We start from the raw sequence: 23431 nt of genomic DNA on the forward strand, positions 1-23431 counted from the left end.
CCCCCTTGGTCCTCCGTCAAGTTCCTCCTAATCCTCCTATACGTGCACACATATGATATTTGTCCTTCTCTGCCTGACTTATTTCGCTCAGCATAACACCCTCAAGGTCCATCAACTGTTCAGAGGACGCAGGTTGGGCACCAGAGAGGGTCCCTGGACTCTTGCCACAGAAGGTCACTGAAGAAGGCTTGCATCAGAGCAGCCTTCACTCTGTGCTGGGCAGAGCCTGACTGCTGGACTGACACCTGACGTGGGGCGAAGAGTTGGCCAGAAGAGACAGGTCATTTCTGGAGACTAGCGGGAAGGAAGAAGAGACAAGGGGCCGTGGCTTGTGCCATCACCAAACAACGCAGCAACTGAGGAAGTTTTAAAATTACTTACTCAATCTAATTACTTGTTAAGATATATTTAGATTTTCTATTTTTTCTTAAGTCAGTTTCAGCACTTTCTGCTTTTCTGGGAATTTACTGACTTCATCTAAATTATGTAATTTTTGGCATTTAGTTGCTTATAATATTCCTTTATAATCCTTTTATTTTCTGTATAATTAGTAGTGATGTCTCCCTTTCATTCTTGGTTTTAGTAATTTGACTTGTCTCTCTCACACACACACTTACTCATTCTAGTTAAAGTTTTATCAATTTTGTTGATATTGTGAAAGAACAGTCTTGGGTTTTTTTATGTTTTCTATTGTTTTCCCATCTTGGTTTTTATTAATTCCTTCTCTAGTCTTTATAATTTCTTTCATTCTTCTTCCTTTAGATTTAGTTTGCTTCTCTTTTTCCAGTGTCCTAAATGAAAGCTTAGGGTTAGTGACTTGAGATCTTTCTTCCTTTTTTAAAATATAGACATTTACAGTTATAATTTCCCTGTATGTATTGATTGAATTGGCATCTTATAAATTGGGGCACATTGTTTTCATTTTCATTAATCTCAAAGTATTTTCTTTTTTCTTTGTGATTTCCTCTTTGACTTACTGATATTGGGGAGTGTGTTGTTCAGTTTCCGTTTACTTGTGAATTTCCCAAATTTCCTTCTTTTATTGATTCCTAATAATTGCATTCTGGTGGGAGACTATGATTTGAATCCTTTAAAAAAATTTTTTAATGTTTTTATTTATTTTTGAGAGAGAGCATGAGTGGGGGAGACGCAGAGAGAGAAGGAGACACAGAATCTGAAGCAGGCTCCAGGCTTTGAGCTGTCAGCACAGATCCTGATGTGGGGCTTGAACTCACAAGCTGTGAAATGATGACCTGAGCTGAAGTTGGAGATTTAACCAACTGAGCCACCCAGGTGACCTAGGATTTGAATCCTTTTAAATTTACTGAGGCTTGTTTTATGGCCTAACATATGGACTATCCTGGAGGATCATTCATGTATAGTGGAGAAAACTGTATTCTACTGTTGTTAACACATATATCTGTTAACTCTAGTTTGATTTTAGTTTTGTTGGAGTCTTCTATTTCCTTGTTGATGTTCTGTCTAGTTGCTTTCTTCTTTACTGAGAGTACTGTATTGAAGTTTCCAACTATTATTGTTGAACTGTTTATTTCCAGATAAATACAGAAATATTATTCTTATTTAACTCTAATTTCCTACTCCCCTCTTTAGTGCTAGTAGTATTTTACATGTTACATCTATATGTCATAAGTCCCATAACATATTGTTGTAATTACTTTTAATTAATATATATTTTAAATAAGTTGATAGAATAAAAGAGAGCAAGTATATATAGTTAGACTTAACAGATAAGGGATCCAAACCAGCTATTCTAAATATTTTAGTTCAAAGAACTAAAGGAAATCATGTTTAAAGAAGGAAAGGAATGTATGATGACAATGTCTCGTCAATAGAGCATAATAAGGATATAGAAATTATAAACTATTTTTCAAAGGCAGTTTCTTTTACTAGCTTTATTTACCTGTGGATGAGTCACACTTTCCTGTTTCTTTGAAAGTCAAATTGTTGTTGAAAATTGGACATTTAAGATAGCATATTATAACAAATCTGAATACTGATCCTCCGTACCTCAGGGCTTATTGTGATCCATACTTCCTCTTGCCCTCCCTCCCTCCTCCGGACAGTTTCCATGAAATATATTCCCCTTGCAGTGTACAGCTTCTGATGTTGCTTCTCAAAGTATGTGCACAATCATTCAGACTCATTTATCATCAGCATGTTCATAGTTTCTCTAAAACATTCTCTTGAGATGACAGTGGATTTAGACAGGCTACCTTTCTCTGTTCCTGATCTTGTGTTAAGTTTCTAGTTGGTCTGTCTCTATTGGTATCATCCAAATGTTAGCCTCCCTTAATTGCTGGCTGACTGCTCTATTGATTTTGACAATGGCCTAGGGGTATAAATTGCTTTACAGTCTGCTGTAGTTAAGTTTGGATCATTTGCAGGGCGGTTTCGGATAAGTCTTTAATGCTTGCTCTGACTCGAGGTTTGTTTAGCTATTACTTTCCATGGTTCTTTATTAAACTTCTTTTTTTGGCAGAGGGGGGTGGTTAGGCTTTTTTTTTTTTTACTTTATTTTTTAAAAATAGTTTATTGTCAAGTTGGTTTCCAGTACTCTTTATTAAACTCCTAAGTAGCCTATTGTTTTGCTTCTTGTTTTCATGAAGTTACCAGTTCCCTTTAAAAAAACTTTCATTTCATGACTAATTGCTGAAATCCTTAGGATGAACTGGATAATGCAACAGCTGCTCTCCTGAGTTTAGGTGTTGCTCCTTCCTGGAATCCATGCCTGAATCTGTGGTATACAACTTTTACATGACTCACTGGACTGGTCCCAGGGGTACTTCATCTTTCAGCCTTGATACTACAGTTATACTTTCTCTTCTACCTGGCAGGGTAGCCACATTTGCCACATCAGCTTCTAAAAGTGGTAGGCCTTAGAGTCACAGCAGCAGCACATGTACATCTTCTTGCCATGCTTTCCAAATGATGATTGACATTCCCTTCATCATCTCACTTCTGTGGTGGAGACCAAAAAGAAAGCACTTCTGCTTCATAATGTTTAGAAGCTTCTGCCCAGCAGAGTATCACTAGTTTCTTCTTAACTGTGTATCATCACTTTCTGAAAGCTCTCTGGCTACATATGCCCAAATTTCCACTTCTGGGAATTAAGAAGTATAATGCAAAATGTGATAAAGGTTTTATGTAACAAAATAATTATAATGGTTTTTTATATACAAATTAAAAATCTGAAAATTTTTATTTCCTAGAAAGAGGAAAATACTGAAAGGTAGAATAATCAATTGTAATATGCCACTATGGCAAATATGTAAACAACATAAAAATCTGGCTAGGAAAAGAAAAGGGCTAAAAGGAAATAAAACAATATATTTATTACAGGAGAATGGTTCTCATTTTAGTTTTAGGTCCTGAAATCCACTATAACTTTAGATGATGATTACACTTTTAAAAATCTTTTGTTTCATTAAAAATTATATGGGATTCCCCAGAGCATTTTTCATATTATTCTGAAGGAAATCATCCATAACACAACTATTAATTAAAGAACATTAAAGGAAGGGTATTTGGAGTTCATGTTCTTAACATTCCTCTTGAGAAGAGTTAGATAAAAGACAGATATACCATATTTATTTGGAAAATAGAAAACTAAGACCTATGTGAATTTGTATGGTATATATATCTTAGTGTTGGGGAACATCTTCAAAAGATGTGAAACAAATTGCCCTATAAGCTAGACCTAGACACTCAAAGGCTCCTTACCCGCTCCCCTGTCCTTGAAATGTGGATTCTACTTGCCTCCCCCACTCCCAGAGGCTGCTCCAAGGACATAGCATTGAGATAGTGATATACGATATTGAAAACACCTACACAATATATATGACTGAGCTGAGTTTGGGCCTCTTTATAAGATTTAACGATTTGGTGGATGAGTGCAAGGTTCCATTCTTCTTGCTACTGCTCAAGACAAACTTCATACGTAAGTTCCTTTTGCTAACAAAACTGCCACCTCCCAACCTGGAGTGGTCTGCCCTTTTTTTTTTCTTTTTGGTGTCTTCCTGCCCTCTGAGTACAGGAACTATTTTCAAATTATGCCTGGGAAGCTCCCAGGAGGGTTATCAACCAACACTCAACAAATATATTTTTTTAAAGCAAAGAAAACTGGGGCACCTGGGTGGCTCAGTTGGTTACGTGGCTGACTTTGGCTAAGATCATGATCTCACAGTCTTTGAGTTTGAGCTCCATGTTGGGCTCTGTGCTGACAGCTCAGAGCCTGAAGCCTGATTCAGATTCTATGTTTTCTTCTCTCTCTGTCCCTCCCCCATTCTTTCTCTCTCCCTCTCTCAAAAACTAAACATTAACAAATTTTTTAAATATATAAAGCAAAGAAAACTAAGACTGTAAAAGACTCTAAAATTCCTAATACTAATGCTTTAAATAATTTGCATTATTTAATGAAAATAATGAAGAAGAAGAGAAATAAGGGAGAATGAAGAAGGAGGAGGAGGAGGAGATATAGATCTTTTTCCCTTAACCTCTCCTTTTCTCATTTAAACTTATGTAGTGATTACAGGAATGCAAGCCTGGCTCAGTGTTCAAAAATCAATCAGTATAACCAATCATAACAGGCTAAAGAAAAAAAATTGCATGAGTATATTAATTGATGCAGAAAAAGCAATTGACAAAAATTCAATAATCATTTATAATAAAAGCTCTCAGAAATATAGGAAGAAAGAAACTTCCCCAACTTGATAAAAAGCATAAGAATACTTAATGGTATACTTAATGGTAAAAGACTTACTGCTTTTCCCCTAAGATTGGAAGCAAGGACTTTCACCACTCTTCTTCAATATAGCACTAAAGTACTACTCAGTGTAAAAAGGCAAGAAAAGGGATAAAGATTGAACACGAAGAAATAAAATCCCTATTTTCAGATAACATGTTTGTCTATATAGAAAATTTCAAGGAATCTACAGAAAAACTCCTAGAACCATAAAATGGGTTCAGCAAAGTCAGAGAATGTAAGAAAAACATTTAAAAATCAATACTTCTATATACTTGCAATGAGCATACTGACAGCAAAATTAAAACTACAGTACCACTTACAGTAGTTAAAAAAAGGGAAATCTTTTGTATTCTATATTTGTAAATCTGACAAAACAGGCACAGAACTAACATGCTGAAAACTACACACAGCTAATAAAAGACATCAAAGAAAATCTAAATAAGACATACAATGTTCATTGATTGGAAGTCTCAACATAGTAAGGATGTCAGTTCTTCCTAGGGTTAATGTGATTCCTATCAAAACCTCAGCAAGATTATTTTTTGTGTGAAAATAGGCAGACTACTCTAAAATGTACATGGAAAGGCAAGGAGATGAGAATAGTTAAGACAATTTTGAAAAAAAAAACAGAATAAAGTAGATAAAATCAGTCTACCTGAGTAAAAGACATATTATATAGCTATAGTAACCAAAACTGTGTGGTATTGGGGCAGACAGACACATATACAAATGTAAAAGAATAGAAAACCAAGAAATATACCTATTCATATATGTCCAATTTAATGGAGGATGCAATTCTTTTTCAACAAAGGTACCAAAACCACTGGACACCCACAGGCAAAAAATGAACCTTGATGCATCTCACACCTTATACAAAAATTGTCTCAAAATGGATCATGGCATTAAATGTGAAACATAAAACTGTCACATTTTTAGAATAAATCCTAGGAAAAATCTTTGGGAATGAGAGGTGCACAAAGAATTTGTAGACTTAAAACCAAAAATACAATTCATGAAAGGAAAATTGATAAACTGCAAATTATCATAAATTAAACTTTTGCTGTGAGAAAGACCCTGATAAGATGAAAACACAAGCTGTACAATGTGAGAAAATATTTGCAAACCACATATCTGATAAAGGAGCAGTATCTAAAATATATAAAGAAATTTTAATACTCAACATTAAAAAGGCAAACAACTGAATGATACAGAAAAAATGTATTTCTGTAGAAAAAACGGATACATACAGCAAAAGATACAAAGAGATGTTTCACCAAAGAAGATATATAGAGGGCAAATAATCATATAAAAATATATTCCACTTCATTAATTTAGGGAAATGCCACTAGACCATGATACAGCACTATACACATATCAGAATGTTTAAAATAAAAAATACTGACACCACCAAATGCTGACAAAGATGTGGAAAAATTGATTGCTCACACATTGTTGGTGAGAATGCAAAATGGTAAACAGTTTGGCACTTTCTTAAAAAATGAATCATGCCAACTACCATATGACCCAAAAACTGCATTCCTGGGCATTTACAGAAAAATGAAGACTGAGTTTCATATAAAAACATAGAGACAGTGTTTACAATTGTTTTATTTGTAAGATCCAAAAACTAGAAATAACCCAGGTGTTCTTCAATGGATAATTAATTTTTTTTAATGTTTATTTATTTATTTCTGAGAGAGAGACAGAGACAGTGTGAGCAAGAGAGGGTCAGAGAGAGAGGGAGACACAGAATCGAAAGACATGCTCCAGGCTCTGAGCTAGCTGTCAGCACAGAGCCCGATGCGGGGCTCAAATCCACAAACTGTGAGATCATGACCTGAGCTGAAGTCGGATGCCTAACCGACTGAGCCACCCAGGCGCCCCATCAATGGATAATTAGACAACTGTGTTACACCCATAAAATGGAATACTGCTTAGCAATGAAAAAGAATGAACTACTAGTATATGCAACAACCTAGATAAATCTTCAAGAATCATGCTGAGTGAAAAAATCCAATCCCAAAATATTACATACCATGTGATTCTATTTATATAACATTATTGAAGTGACAAAATTATAGAAATGGAGACTAGATTAGTGGTTGTTATGAGTTAAGGAGGAGTTGGGGATAGGTGGGAAGTAGACAGGGTTACAAAAGGGCAACATGATGGATCCTATGATGGAAATGTTCTATACCCTGTCTGATTCAATGTCAACATCCTGGTTATGATTTTATACAATAGTTTTGCAAGAGATTACCGTTGGGGGAGACCAGGTAATGGATACTTTGTGTTATTTCTTACAATTGTATGTGAATCTACAATTACCTCAAAATTGAAATTTAATTTAGACAAAATTATCTGAGTGGATAGTATATGCATAGTACAGCTGAAGAAATACAAAGAAGGTTCTTACACTTGAAATTACAGCTTATTATGTAATGTATAAACATATATACATAAATAACTAAATTTCAAGACAAAAAAGTTTTTTAAGTTTTTTTAATGTTTATTTATTTTTGAGAGAGAGACAGAGCATAAGTCAGGAAGGGGCAGAGAGAGAGGGAGACACAGAATCAGAAGCAGGCTCCAGGCTCTGAGCTGTCAGCACAGTGCTCAGTGCAGGGCTCAAACTCCCAAACTGCAGGATCATGACCTGAGCTGAAGTTGGATGCTTAACCCACTGAGCCACCCAGGTACCACAAAGCCAAAAAATTTACATTTTAGTTAATATACAGTGCAATATTGGTTTCAGGAGAATTCAGTGATGCATCACTTACATTTAACACCCAGTGCTCATCACAAGTGCCCTCCTTAATACCCATCATCCATCTAACCCATCTTCTACCTCCCTCCCTCCATCAACCCTCATTTTGTTCTCTTATCATTAAGATTCTCTGTGGTTTGTTTCCCTCTCTCCTCCTCCCCACCCTTACCATACGTTCGTCTGTTTTGTTTCATAATTCCACATGAGTGAGGTTATGTGATATTTGTCTTTCTCTGATTGATTTATTTCACTTAGCATAATACATTCTAGCTTCATCCATGTCATTCCAAATGGCAAGATTTAATTCTTTTTGATGGCTGAGTAATATTCCATTATATATATATCCATTCATCCAGTTGATGGACATTTGGACTTTTCCCATAGTTTGGCTATTGCAGATAATGCTGCTATAAATATTGGGGTGCATATGCCCCTTCTAATCAGTTGGGTAAATACCTAATAGTGCCATTCCTGGATCATAGGGTAACTCTATTTTTAGTTTATTTGAGGAAATCCATAATGTTCTCCAGAGTGGCTGCACCAGTTTGCATTCCCACCAACAGTGCAAGTTTCCCCTTTTTCCACACCCTCACTAATACCTATAATTTCTTGTGTTGTTAATTTTAGCCATTTTGAGAGGTGTAAGGTGGTATCTCATCATAGTTTTGATTTGTATTTCCCTAATGATGAGTGATGTTGAGAATCTTTACATGTGTCTGTTAGCTATCTGGATGTCTTCTTTGGAAAGGTGTCTATTCATGTCTTCTGCCCATTTCTTAACAGGGTTGCTTGTTGACAAATTCTTTATATATTTTGGATACATGTCAGGAGTATTTTAAAATGCAGTTAGGGGGCACCTATGTGCCTAGGTGGGTTAAGCAATGGCCTCTTGATTTCAGTTCAGGTCATGATCTTACAGTTCACAAGTTTGAGCCCTGTGCTGTCAGCATGGAGCCTCCTTAGGATTCTCTCTCTCTCCCTCTCTTTCTGCCCCCATCCCCCACTAGTATGCACTCTTTTTCTCTCAAAATAAATATATAAACCTAAAAAATACAGTTAGATTTAGCCTGGCCATTTTGCATCCATTAGGATAGCTATTATCATAAACAGAAACAAAAAAAACTAAACTAAAACATAACCAGTGTTGGCAAGGATGTAGAGAAACTGGAACCCATGTGCACTGTTGGTGGGAATGTAAAATGGTAAAGTCATTGTAGAAAAGAGAACAAAATTTCCTCAAAAAATTAAAAATAGAATTGCCATATGATTCAGAAATCCAGCTTTGTATATAAATACAAAAGAACTGAAAGAAGGGCCTTGAGAGATATTTGCACCCTCATGGGGATAGCAGCATTATTCACAATAACTAAAACATGGAAGCAATCCAAGAGTCTATTAAATGATGAATGGATAACCAAAATGTAGTATATTCATACAATGTAATATTATTCAGTCTTAAAAAGGAAAGAAATTCTGTAATATGCTACAACATTGATGTACCTTGAAGACATTATGCTAAGTGAAATAAGTCACAAAAAGACAAATACTGTATGAATCCACTTATATGAGGTACTTAGAGTAGTAAAAATCATAAAGAGAAAGTATAATGATGGTTGCCAGGGGCTTGGGAAAGGGTAGAATAAGGGTTATTATTTAATAGGTAGAGAGTTTCAGATTTACAAGATGAAAAGATATGGGCATGGACAGTGGTAATGGCTGCACAACAATATGAATGTATTTAATACCACTGAACTGTACACTTAAAAATGGTTAAGACAGAAAAGGTTATGTGTATTTTAACACAATAAAAGAAAAAATAGAAAAAAACTATGACAATAGTAAAGAAGCTATAAAACTTGAAGTAAACATCCTTAAATGTGTAAAAATTAATATAAATCACTTTCAACTTTATATACTGTTGTACATCTAAGGGCAACGATTTTAAAGCTTAAAGAAAATTATTGGACTATACACTACTTAGTCATGATAGAGTATTATTTTAAGAAACTTTGGGATAATATTTTCTGGTATTTCATCTTAATACCGTTTCAGTTGTAATGATATGTATTAGTTTTCCAATTTGAAAATAGCAGTAAAAAATATTTTTTAAAAAACTTAAGGATATCATTTGAATTTTTACAGTGAGAATCTATTCATGAGTTACTTTCATCATTAAAAAGTTCTTGCTGAGGAGTGCCTGGGTGTCTGAGTCAGTTAAGAATCTGACTTCAGCTTAGGTCATGATCTCACAGTTCATGGGTTCAAGCCCCATGTTGGGCTCTGTGCTGACAGTTCAGAGGCTGGAACCTGCTTCTGATTTTGTGTCTCCCTCTCTCTCTGCCCCGACTCCGCTCACATTCTCTGTCTCTCAAAAATGAATAAATGTTTAAAAAAATTTTTAAAGTTCTTGCTTAAATAAAAAATAACTTAAAGGAAGAGTTGGAAAATTCTTACATATACCACTTAGTTAATAAAATATTTACAGTGGATTCTTAGAGAAACCAACAGACTCATGATGCTCAAATCCATCATATCCTCCTCACAAATAGTAGACTAACAAAATTTAAAAATGGGAACTGTAAATATGACCCCAATTTGTCAACTTTTAAGAAGTTTTTATTTAAATCCCAGTCACTTAACATACAATGTAATATTTGTTTCAGGTATATGATATAACGATTCATCACTTATGTACACCTGGTGCTCATCAAAACAAGTCGACTCCTTAATCACCATCACCTATTTAACCCACCCACCCCCATCCACCTCTTCTCGGGTAACCATCAGTTTGTTCTCTATAGTTTAGAGTCTGTTTTTTCTTGGTTTGTCTCTTTTTTCCCTTTGCTTATTTGCTTCTTAAATTCCACATGAAAGTGAAATAATATGGTATTTGTCTTTTTCTTACTGACATTTCACTTAGTATAATACTCTCTAGCTCCATCCATGTCACTGCAAATGGCAAGATTTCGTTCTTCTTCATGGCTGAGTAATATTCCTTTGTGTAAATATACCACATCTTTATCCATTCTTCAGTCAGTGGACACTTGGGCTGTTTCCAAAATTTGGCTATTGTAAATAATGCTGCTATAAACATTGGGATGCATGTATCCTTTTGAATTAGTATTTTTGTAATCTTTGGGTAAATTCAATTACATTATACAACTTGTATACATATCCTCTTAGGATCTGGGCTCCGACTATCTCTTCAGATACATCTCCAGTCACTTTCAACTGTGAATGCTACAATGGCCATTGCAAACCATTTACTATTCACTCAAGAATTCACTTTTTTTTTTAAACTTTATTTATTTATTTTGAGAGAGACAGAGACAGCGCAAGTGGGGGAGAGGCAGGGAGAGAGAGAGGGAGAGAGACAGAGAGAGAGAGAGTCCCAAGCAGTTTCCACACTGTCAGCATAGAGCCCAATGCAGGGCTCAAACCCACAAAGCTGTGAGATGATGACCTGAGCTGAAATCAAGAGTCAGACACTTAACCAACTGAGCAACCCAGGTGCCCCTAGAACTCATTTATAACTCCACACTGTTGTCTTTGTTGCTGCTCCCTCTGAATGGGTGCTTTATCCCTTCTGGGCTCAGTAGCACATCTTTGTGAATGCCTGCCTCACACCCGTAGGCCAATTAGGAATTCCTCTTCAAAAATATTGAACAGTTTTTACTAGTATAACATTCAAGCAAATAATTTGTTTATCAATACTGGGAGGTCCTTGGAAGCAAAGACCTGTCTCTCTTTTCCTTTTCTTTAGTTCTTTTCTTCTTTTTCTTTTTTTGAGTATAGATGACACATAATGTTATATTAGTTTCAGGAGTACAACATAGTGGTTCAATAACTCTATATGTTAGGCAATGCTCACCATAAGTGCAGTTACCATTTATCATCATGATTACTATTACAATACTATTGACTATACTCCCTATGCTATACCTTTTATCCACATGACTTATTAAGCCATAACTGGAAGCCTGTATCTCCTACTTTCCTTCACCCATTTTGCCCTTCACCCCACGCCTCCCCTCTGGCAGCCATCATTTTATTTTATGTATTTATGGGTCAGATGATTCATTTATTTTGTTTATAGATTCCACATGTAAGTGAAATAATATGGCATCTGTCTTTGTCTGATGTTTTCACTTAGCATAATATTCTCTGGATCTATCCATGTTTTGAATCTTATATTCATGGGGGCAAACACAATGTCCATGGATACAATCAACTGAATTACAGCTTAAAAGAACCCAGCTTAAATAAATTTAGCTTAAAAGAATATAATTTAGCTGAATAAATCCCAACCTCATAGTTTTTTGCTGATTTCTAGGTCAATGTGTTTTATAATTCTTCTGGCTAAAAGTAGATGCATACTCAATGGAAAAGATTCTGTTACTTCCTGAATTGTTGGAATACAACTGTCAGAAATTAATCTCTTGGACTTTAGAAATAAAATCTAAATTTGATAGACATGGCTTGATGTAATATTTTATAAAAACAATTTGTTTTTCTAAAATTATTGTAATTTTATAGTAGCAATGATATAGAAGAACCACTTAAAAATGTATTACATACCATTTCTATTTCTTGATCTTTAGCAATCAGCTGTCGATTCAGAAGTTCTTTGCTTGAGTCGAGTTTAATACAAAGTTCCCTTGTGGAAGATAAATCTGCAAGGGCAGATACTTTTTCAAACTGAACCTTCTGAAGTTCCTCTTCCATCTTTACAAGAGACTTGTGTAAGGTAGAAATCTGGGATTTATAAGACCTTTCTGCATTTAAGTGCTGTAAGGACAAAATTATTATATGTATATTTTTTTTTAACTTGAAAAAAAAGCAACATGGAAAACAAAATGGGGGAAATCTTTTGATAGTACACTTAGATTATAAGGAAATTTATACAATATAGGTGATAATAATAGTATATACAAAACACACTGGGAAAGATAAATACAGCTTTTAAATGTCTATACATAAAATCCACGAGGTAACGTGGTCAACTGGTCATTATTTTTAATGACTTAAAAGTCTCAACCCCAAAGCTAGTTATGATACATACATGTTTGGTCTGTAGTTCTATTTTTGCTATAGTTTCAATTATTCTATAAGATAAATATTATTGTTGTTAAAGACAAAACATTAGCCACCACTGTTTCACTCACAATTCCCATTTTCCAATTGTTGGATGGAATGTTTATCTAGATCATATCATAAAATGAGGACTGATATCTCTCTAGTACTTACTAATAACTCTGAGAGAAAAAGACTCTGGGCAAGTATAAATTGAGAATATAGCCACATTGGGGCACCTGGGTGATTCATTTGGTTGAGTGTCCAACTCTTGATTTTGGCCCAGGGTCATGGGATTGAGCCCTGCATCTAGCTCCACACTGAGTGTGGTGCCTGCTTAAAATTCTCTCTCTCTGCCTCTCTCCTCCATTTGTGCTCTATATCTCTCAAATAAAAAAATACATCCACATTATGGGAAATAAGCATATTTTAAAACTGCAATATGAAAATATTCTTTTTTTAATGTTTATTTTTATTTTTGAGAGAGAGAGAGAGAGCATGAGTGGGGCAGGGGAAGAGAGAGAGAGGGAGATACAGAATCAGAGGCAGACTCCAGGCTCTGAGCTGTTAACACAGGCTCCAGACTATGGGCAATCCAGGCATCAATCAAATAATCACACAAATGACTATATAAATACCTATTAAGTAACTATGTCTGGAGAAGAAAGCTGTATGACAAAGGAAATTGACCTAAACTAAGAGGATCAGAGAAGTCAGGAAAGGGTTTCCTGATAAATGACACATGAGCTAAGATCTGAATGATGAATATATATACAATGTGTGTTGGGGAAGGGAGCTTTTTGAACTGAAGGAATGCTAAATGTAAAGGTCCCAAAGGGAGTGTGTGGAGGGAGGGAAAATGACATGCTCCAACAACAGAGAGAAGACTAGTATGGCTGGAGCTCAGAAACCACAGAGAAGAGTGATAGGAGATGCAGCTGAAAAGTAGTCAAGAAAATGAAAAACATAATGAATGTATCAAAAAACAGACAAGTACAGCTAAAGAGGGAAGAATATACTAATAGCACAGAGCACAGCACAGAGAGATAAACATATAGAAACTGTGATAATAAAGATTAATAAAAATTTGGACTAGGAGATCCAACAAGCATATTATAAAAATTGAAGGAGACAGTACAGCAAATATAAAGGCAATAATGTTCAAATAAATAACATCTGAGAATTCTTTTAGAACTATTAAAAGGCATGAATACTCTGAAAAACTACAAAACCAAAGACCCCCTCAAACCATACGTACACATAATAGTTAAACTAAAAAGAGAAAAAGAATATCTTAAAAGAAAACAATGACAAAAGATACCTACAAAGAAAATCAGTTAGAATGAGAATACACTTACCAACAAATATAGTTATTTTTAAAGTTATCAAAGGAAAATAACTGTCAACCTAGAATTCTATACTCAGCTAAACTAATACAGAAGAATGAGGGTAAAATAAGTCCATTTTAGGAAAAGACTGAGAAAATTAACTCACCAGTCAAAGAAAGGAAGTAGTTTCAAGAAAGGAAATTAAACTTCATAGGAAGAAACAACACAAAAAGCAATGTTGAAAAATTCTGTAAACATATAAGTGGATATAAATAAGCACTGATTGAAAGAATAAGAACAAAGAGTGGTGATTTATTTATTTATTTATTTTTACATGAAAGTAGTGATTTATTTTTAAGGATATAAAAAACCAATATGGATCTAAAATAGCATACAACCATATTATAAAAGATCGGGGTATGTGTGCGTGTGTGTGTGTAAGGGGGGAGAGACCGAATAAGAAAGGACACTTACTAGTAAGCAGAATGTTGTGTTAAGTATTCAAATACACCTAGGACCACATATTGTTTAGGAGAAGGGCTGGAAATACTAACAATAGGTTTTGTTAAATATGCATATTATAAGTTTAACTACTAAAAGAACAGATAGAGAATGTATAGCTTCCAAACCAATAAATAGTGGTGGTAGAAAGTGCATAAAGAAAACAAACATAGATAAGATAAAGGAAAGAAATAATTAACATAAAAGAATCATGACACGTAGAAAGTACAAAACACAAAATAAATTTGAAATAGTAAACATAAACTGATTCTGTGTAGTCAACACAGAATCAAATGTGTGAAACATAATGAAATTAGCAAACAAGGACATTGAAACAGATACTATAAATGCACTAAATAGGCTGAAGGATTTAAAGGGGAAAAAAGAAGAAAAGTAAAATACGTTCAAACGAACTAAATGGACTACTTGAAGATGAAATTATAATGACTGAAGTAAAAACTCCGCTGAATGTGATTAACAGCATATTAGGTATGTCAGAAGATCACTAAATTTGAAGACACAAAAAATGGCAACTATACAAAATGAAACAGAAAGAGAAGACCAGGGAAAAAATATATAGAGTATTAATGATCTATTGAATAATACCAACGATCTAATGTACTTTCAATTGGAGTTCCAGGAAAATATGATAGAAAGAATAAGAAACAGAAAATATCTTAAGAAATAATGGTCAAATATTCTCTGAATTTGATGAAACTTATAATAAACTGTTATAAACATAAGGAAAACAGCATTAATCTCAACTGTGGAATGTTCTATTGCTGAAAGCCAGTAATAGAGAAAAAAATTTTAAACAGCTGAGGCGGGGGGTAGAAGAACATGTTTAAAGAAATAAAGATAAACTTGACTTCAGATTTCTCTCTATAAACTACATAAGGCAGAATACAAGGAAAAGAAAAAGAGAGAGAGGCAAACCAAAAATCATACTTTTACCTATAGAGAACTGATAGTTACAAGAAGGGAGTTCCGGGGGAATAGGTAATAGGAATTAAGGAGTTCACCTGTGATGAGCATCAGGTGTTGTATAGAATTGCTGAATCACTATATTGTACACTTCAAACTAATATTACACTGTATGTTAACCTACTGGAATTTAAATTAAAACTTTAAGAAAAAAAGAAACAACTTTGCCAAAATGCTAAAAAAAAAAAAAATCCTACCAACTTAGAATTCTCTAGTCAGCAAGTATGTTCCTCAGGAATCAAGGTGAAATAAACACTTTTTAACACAAATAAGACCTGAATTGATGCCAAGAGAACTGCAAGAAATGTTTAAAGGAAATTCTTCTAGCAAAAAGAAAATGACAGTAGTTGAAGACTTGGATCCACTCCAAGGAATGAACGGCATACAAAACAGTAAAACATGTGGGTGAATAAAAAAGCCTTTCATTCACCTCACATTTTAATTTATTTAAAGTGAAATGATAAGTTTAAAGTGAAAATAATAATGCTATACTATAGGGTACATGATATATGAAGAAGTAAAATGTAAGAATACTAGGATAAATGATAGAAGGGAAGAAATAAAAGTGTACTATGAAGTAATATAGTATTTGAAGGTAGACTATGACAATTAAGAGATGCATGGTATATACTCTAGAGCAATAAGTTAAAAAAAGATATATAGCTTATATGACAATAGAGATAGAATAGAATATTTAAAACTCATTATAAAAGAAGGCTGGCAAGGTGGCACAGGCACAAAGCATCCTGTAACACTCCAGGTGTACACCTGCATTGGCTCCAGCAACTTGCCAAGGTGCCCCACCTGTGGAATGCACCAACTTGCATCCATGTCAACTTCAGCCATCATACTATAATGCCCTTTATACAAAGAGCCAGCCCCCCCCCCAACTTTGTACCCATTTCAGCGTCAGCCATCCTGCCAGGGTTCCCTCTGTGCAGGGAATCCTAGGAGCATGCAAGCTTCCACTGACTTCAGCTTTGACTGTCCAACCAAGATGCCATCTGTGCAGAGAATCCCAGGACTGCCCCCAAACCATGTTCACTTTAGCTCCAGTCATCCCACCAGGGCAGCCCCAGCAGTGAGTGTCCCAGACCCTCCAGCGCATCCAGCAACAGCTTGAGTCAGCCAGTGAAATTCACCAGGCACACCAAGTCTACACAGGGAATGATTACACACACAAGGACACTTCTTCAAGTTTAGGAAAAGTATTTGCTTTGCCTAATTCATAGAAAAAAAACATAGAAAGTCAAGGAAAATTAAGACAGAGGAATATGCTCCAAATAAAAGAAAAAAGACAAAACCTTAGAAAAAAAAAACTAAATAAAATGGGAATATCCAATCTATCTGATAAAATGATCAAAGTAATGATAATAAACATGCTCATTACATTGGAGGGAAGACTGGATGAACTCAGTGAGAACTTCAGCAAAAAGATAGAAAATATAAAAAAGAACCAATCGGAGTTGGTTGGTAATAAAATATAATTACCAAAATGAAAAACCACACTAGATGGAATCAACAATAGATCGGAAGACAGAAAAGAATGAATCAGCAATATGGAAAACAGGGTAATGGAAAGTACCCAAGCTAAACAACAAAAAGAAAAATGAATTTTTAAAATGCGAATAGGTTAAAGGATCTCTCAGACAACACTCGGTGAATAAATATTCCCATAATAGGGCTTCCAGAGGGAGAAGAGAGAGAAAAGGGTAGAAAGCTTATTGGAAGAAATATCTGAAAACTTCCCTAACCTTAGGAAGGAAACGGACATCCAGGTTCAGGAAACACAGAAAGTTCCAAAAGAGATGAACCCAAGGAGGTCTACATCATGACTCAGATTAAAGAGAGAATTTTATTTATATTTGAGAGAAAGAGAGTACATGCAAGAGCAGGTGGGGGGAGAGAGAGAGAGAGAGAGAGAATATCTTAAGCAGGCTCCACACTCAGCATGAAGTCAACACAGGGCTCAGTCCCACCACCCTGGGATCATGACCTAAAACAAAATGAGGAGTCAGACACTCAACCAATTGAGCCACCCAGGCACCCCAAAGAGAATTTTAAAAGCAGCAAGAGAAGAAACTAGTTACATACAAGGCAAATCCCATAAAGCTATCAACTGATTTTCAGCAGAAACTTTGCAGGCCAGAAGAGAGTGGCATGATATATTCAGTGTTGAAAAGAAAAAACCTACAACCAAGAGTACTCTAATCAGCAAGGTTATCATTCAGAATTGAAGGAGAGAGAAAGAATTTCTGAGACAAATGAAAGTTAAAGTAGTTTATCACCACTAAACCAGCCTTACAAGAAATGTTAAAGGGACTTAATTAAGTAGAAAAGTCAATAATTATAAGAAAATTATGAAAGGAAAAATTTCATGAGTAAAAGAAAACATACACTAAAGGTATTAGTCACTTACAAAGCTATTATGAAAGTCAAAAGTAGTAAAATCAATTATATCTTAAAAAGGTAGTCAATGAAACTCACAAAATAAAAATATGAGGGGCACCTGGGTGGCTCAGTCGATTAAGCCTCTGACTTTGGCTCAAGTCATGATCTCACAGTCTGTGGGTTCAAGCCCTGCGTCAGGCTCTGTGCTGGCAGCTCAGAGCCTGGAGCCTGGTTCAGATTCTGTGTCTCCCTCTCTCTCTCTCTGTCCCTCCCCCACTCATGATCTGTCTCTCTGTCCCAAAAATAAATAAGCATTAAAACATTTTTTAAATATGAAAAACATGACAACATGTTCATAAAACATGAATATGAAGGGAAGGATGGAATAAAACTAAAGCTCTTTTAGAATGCATTAGAAGTTAAGTGACCATCAACAATGTAGACTGCTACATACTTATGATGTTGTATGTGAACCTCATGGTAACTACAAACCAAAAACCTATAATAGATACAAAAAATTAAAGAAAAGGAAAGTCAAGCATAACACCAATCACAAGGAAAGAGAGCACGAGAAGAAGAAATAGACAAGAACTACAAAACAACAAGAAAACAGTTAACAAATGACAATAAGTACATACCAATCAATAATTACTTTAAATGTAAATGGCCTAAGAATGCCAAGAACAAACTGAGGGCAGATGGGGTGGGGGGAGGGGGAGGGAAGTGATGGGTATGGAGGAGGGCACTTGTGGGGATGAGCACTGGGTGTTATATGGAAACCAACTTGACAATAAACTATTTTAAAAAAAAAGAAAGAAAAGAAACATGCTGAAGCTTTCAGCCCATACACTCTACTGAAATCCTGCCTTCCATGATCCCTCTCCAGTCTTAAGAATCTGTATTTTGGGGGCATCTTAGTGGCTCAGCTGGTTAAGCATGACTTCAGCTCAGGTCATGATCTCATGGTCTGTGAGTTCAAGCCCCGCACCAGGCCCTGTGCTGACAGCTCAGAGCCTGGAGCCTGCTTCCAATTCTGTGTCTCCCTCTCTCTGCCCCTCCCCTGCTCGCGCTCTTTCTCTCTCTCTCAAAAACAAACATTTAAGAAAAATTTTTAAAAAGAATCTGTATTTCGAACTTAATTCACTTTGAATAAGAGAAAATACTTTTAAGAAATCTCGTTTCTATTAAATGCCGGCTTCTTTACACATATTGATTTAAAACATTTTTATACCTTTTTGAGTTACAGTTTCCTTACCATATGTTATCCCATTGATTTTTAGTAAATTTATGGAAGTGTGTGACTGTCACCACAATCCATTTCTAGAACTTCTTCATCTCCCCTCAGATTTCCCTCCCACCCATTTGTAGTCAGTCCCCATTCCCACCCTTTCAGCCACAGGTAACCAGTGCACTGATCTCTGTCTCCGTAAGTTTTCTCTTTCCAGGAATTTCATAAATGGGGCATACAATATGTGGTCTTTGTATCTGAATTATTTTATTTAGCATGTTTCTGATATCCATCTGTGTGGTCACATGTATCAATAGTATGATATATTTTTTAAGTTTTTTACATTTAATTCTTTTTGAGAGACAGAGCAGGAATGAGAGGCAGAGAGAGAATGAGACACAGAATCCGAAGCAGGCTCCAGGCTCGGAGCTGTTAGCACAGAGCCCGATGTGGGGCTTGAACTCACAAACTGAGATCATGACCTGAGTTGAAGTCGATGCTCAACCAACTGAGCCACCCAGGTGTCCCAATAGTACGACGTTTTTAATTGCTGGATAGTATTTCATCATTTGAAGAGTCTATATTTTGATTATTCATTCACTAGCTGGTGAGTGTTTGGGTTGTTTCTAGTCTTTGGCTATTATAAATAATGCTACCACAGACATTTACATACAAGGCTTTGTGTGGATGTTTGTTTCATTTCTCTTCGGTAGATTTCTAAGGATGGAAATCATGATAAGGTTATAGTTAACTTTATAAAAAGCTGCCATACTGCTTTCTAATGTAGCATTGTTATTTTACATTCCCACCAACTATATATGAGAGCGTCAGTTTCTCAAAATCCTTACCAATTCTTGGTATTTTCTGTTTATTGTTATTATTACCATCTTAGGGGATATGTAATAGTATCTTATTGTGGTTTTAATTTGCATTTCCATAATGACTAATTATACTGAGCACTTTAAAAAAATAATAATAAATGTAAATGGTCTGAATGCTCCAATCAAAAGACATAGGGTGATGGAATGGATAAAATAAGAAAGACCTATCTACAGAATGCCTACAAAATACTCAATTCAAACCTGAATATACATACAGAATGAAAGTGAAGGGATGGAAAAATATATTCCACGAAAATGGAAGTGGAAAAAAAAAAGCCAGGGTAGCAATACTTACATCAGACAAAATAGACGTTAAAACAAAGACCGTAATAAGAGATAAAGAAGTATATTACCTAACGATTAAGGGATCAATCCAACAAGAGGATATAACAATGATAAATATTTATGTACCAAACACTGGAACACCTAAATACATAAAGCAAATATTAACATATATAAATATAAAGATAGTGATTGACAGTAAGATAATAGGAAGGAACTTGAACACCCCATTATAGCAATGGATAGATCATCAAGAGAGAAAATCAATAAAGGCTCGGTGTCTTTGAATGACATATTAGACCAGATGGACTTAACATAGAACATTCCATCCCAAAACAATAGAATACAAATTCAAATGCACATGGGATATTCTTAAGGACAGATCATGTTAGGCTACAAAAACAATCTCATTGAATTTGAAAAGACTGAAAACATATCATGTGCCTTTTCTGACCATGATGGTAAGAAGGTAAAAGTAACTACAAGAAAATAAAACTGAACTAAAAAAAAAAATCCAACCAAACAAAAACACAAACCCACAAAAATGTAAGTGTTAAACAACATTCTAGTAAACAACAAATGAGTTGTCAAGAACAACAAATGAGTCAACAGCAACAAAAAATCCAAGGAAGAGATTTTAAAACACCTCAAGACAAATGAAAGTGAAAACACAACAGTTCAAAATCTTTGGGACACAGGAAAATCAGTTCTAAGTGGAAAATGTATAGCAGTACAGGCCTACCTCAAGAAACAAGAATAATTTCATAAAAACAACCTAACCTTTGATCTATAGAAGCTAGGAAAAGAACAAACAAAACCCAAAGTTACTAGAAGGAAGGAAACAATAAAGATCAAAGCAGAAATGAATGAAATAGAAACTAAAAAACAATAAAAAGACCAATAAAACTGAGAGATGGTACTTTGATAAATCTTTGATAAATACTTTAGTCAGACTCTTCAAGAAATAAAGACGACCTAAGTAAATAACAAGACATGAAAGAGAGAAGTAACAACTGGCACCACAGAAATACAAGGGATAATAAGTCTGTTATGAAAAATTATGTCAACAAATTGGACAACTTAGAAGAAATGTATAAATTCCTAGAAATATACAATCTTCCAAAACTGAATCAAAAAGAAGTAGAAAATCTGAACAGAACTACTAGTAACAAAACTGAGTTGGTAATCAGAACACTCCAACAAACAAAAGTCCAAGACCAAATGGCTTCATAGGTGAATTCTACTAAACATTTAAAGAACAGTTAATACCTGCTGTTGTCAAACTATTTCAAAGAGTAGATGAGGAAGTTAAGCTTCCAAATACATTTTACAAAGCCAGCATTACTCTCACATGAAAACCAAAGACGCTACAAAAATAAATAAATAAAACTGAAGGCCAATATCCTGATAAATATAGATACAAAAGTCTTCAACAAAATATTACCAAAACATATTCAACAGTACATGAAAGGCTCATTCACAACAATCAATTATTACTTACTCTGGGGACACCAGTATAGTTCAATACTCATAAATCAATCAATGCGACACATCACATTAACAAAATCAAAGAGAAAAACCATATGATCATCTCAATACATGCAGAAAAAGCATTTGACAAAATTCAACATCCATTCATGATAAAACTCTCAATAAAGTGGGTCTAGAGGTAACAAACCGTAACATAATAACCATATATGACAAACCCACAGCTACTATCATACTCAATGGTGAATAACTGAGAGCTTTTCCTCTAAGAAATAAGAAAAGATCTTGGGGTGCCTCGTGGCTCAGTCAGCTAAGCGGCAGACTTCCACTCAGGCCATGATCTCATGGTGAGTTCAAGCCCCACATCAGGCTCTGTGCTGACAACTCAGAGCCTGGAGCCTGCTTCGGATTCTGTGACTCCCTCTCTCTCTGCTCTTCCTCCACTCACAGTCTCTCTCTGTCTCTCAAAAAAAAAAATTAAAAAAAAAAACGTTAAGAAAAGATGTCCAACCTCACCACTTTTATTCAACACAGCACTAGAAATCCTAGCTATTGCAATCATACAAGGAAAAGAAGTAAAAGGCTACCAAAATGGTAAGGAAGAAGTAAAACTTTCACTATTTACAGAAGACATGATACTATATACATAAAACCCCAAAGACTGCACCCCAAAAAACCCTATTAGAATAAACTCAGTAAAGTTGAAGGATATAAAATTAATATACAGAAATCTATTGCACTTCTGTACATGAATAATGCAGTAGCAAAAAAGAGAAATTAAAAAAACAATTCCATTTACAATTGCACCAAAAAGAATAAAATACCTAGGAATAAACTTAACCAATGAAGTGAAAGACCTGTACTCCAAAAACTATGAAACACTAATGAAACAAATTGAAGAGGACATAGACAAATTATTCCATATTCTTTGGAATAATTGGAATAATATTGGCAAAATGTCCATCCTACCCAGGGCAATCTCAGATTGAATGGAATTTCTATCAAAATACCAAAAGCATTTTTCACAGACCTAGAGCAAATAATCCTTAAATTTGTATGGAGCAACAAAGACCCAAATAGCCAGTTATCTTGAGAAAGAAGAAAAAAATTGATGGGAGGAGTTAAGATGGCAGAGTAGCAAGAGGGCCCTGGGCTTGTCTCATTGCTCAAACACAGCTAGATCAACATCAAACATCATGATCAAATAATTTAGAACATCTCGGAACTCGATCATAGGGTTAAGAGAATAAGCTGCATAATCAGAAGGAGACACTGTTGCAGGTAGAGGTGTGGAGATGTAACCTGGGGAAGAGAAAGCTGCAGAGCCATGGAGGGGAGGGAGCACTTTTCACAGAGAGAAGACAAAGAGAGGAGATAGGGAGAGATAGCAGTGTGTCAGGTTCATGCAAGAAAAATACTCCCCCAAAACCAGTGACTCACAAGGAATTATCACAAGTTTTTGCAAACAGTGGAGCTCCAATTCTGAGGTTTTAGAAGTCCACAACATTCACCAGAGTTGAGCTGGGTGGGCAGCAGTGCTCCTGGGGAGGGGGAGGGCAGAGGCCTGGGAGTAGACAGTGGACAGTGGTGTGGGGATCCCCTAGGTTGCACTGGGAGAGAATGTTTCCCTTCCTGGAGTACATCTGAAAGAGGTATATTGCCTCTTCAAGGACAAAAGACCTGGTGGACACCATGAACAGCCATTCAATAGTAGAGGACAGAGGCACATGCAGAGGGCAGATA

At 35.3% G+C, this 23431-nt stretch overlaps 1 protein-coding gene and 1 pseudogene across 1 annotated transcript in view; both read right to left on the reverse strand.

Annotated features, from left to right (window-relative positions):
* Positions 1-12317, reverse strand: part of LOC120232042 (testis-specific gene 10 protein) — a 32168-nt gene extending 19851 nt beyond the window's left edge. Inside the window, exon 1 of the mRNA XM_039232434.1 lies at positions 12111-12317. Coding sequence (XP_039088365.1) covers positions 12111-12257 — 147 coding nt within the window. The 5' untranslated portion in view covers positions 12258-12317. The remainder of the gene's footprint in view (positions 1-12110) is intronic.
* On the reverse strand, positions 2680-6985 carry LOC120232022 (annotated as a pseudogene).
* Positions 12318-23431: the final 11114 nt, after the last annotated feature.

Source organism: Hyaena hyaena, unplaced genomic scaffold, assembly GCF_003009895.1.
Source record: "Hyaena hyaena isolate Hyena2069 unplaced genomic scaffold, ASM300989v1 scaffold_64, whole genome shotgun sequence".
Taxonomy (NCBI): Eukaryota; Metazoa; Chordata; class Mammalia; order Carnivora; family Hyaenidae; genus Hyaena; species Hyaena hyaena.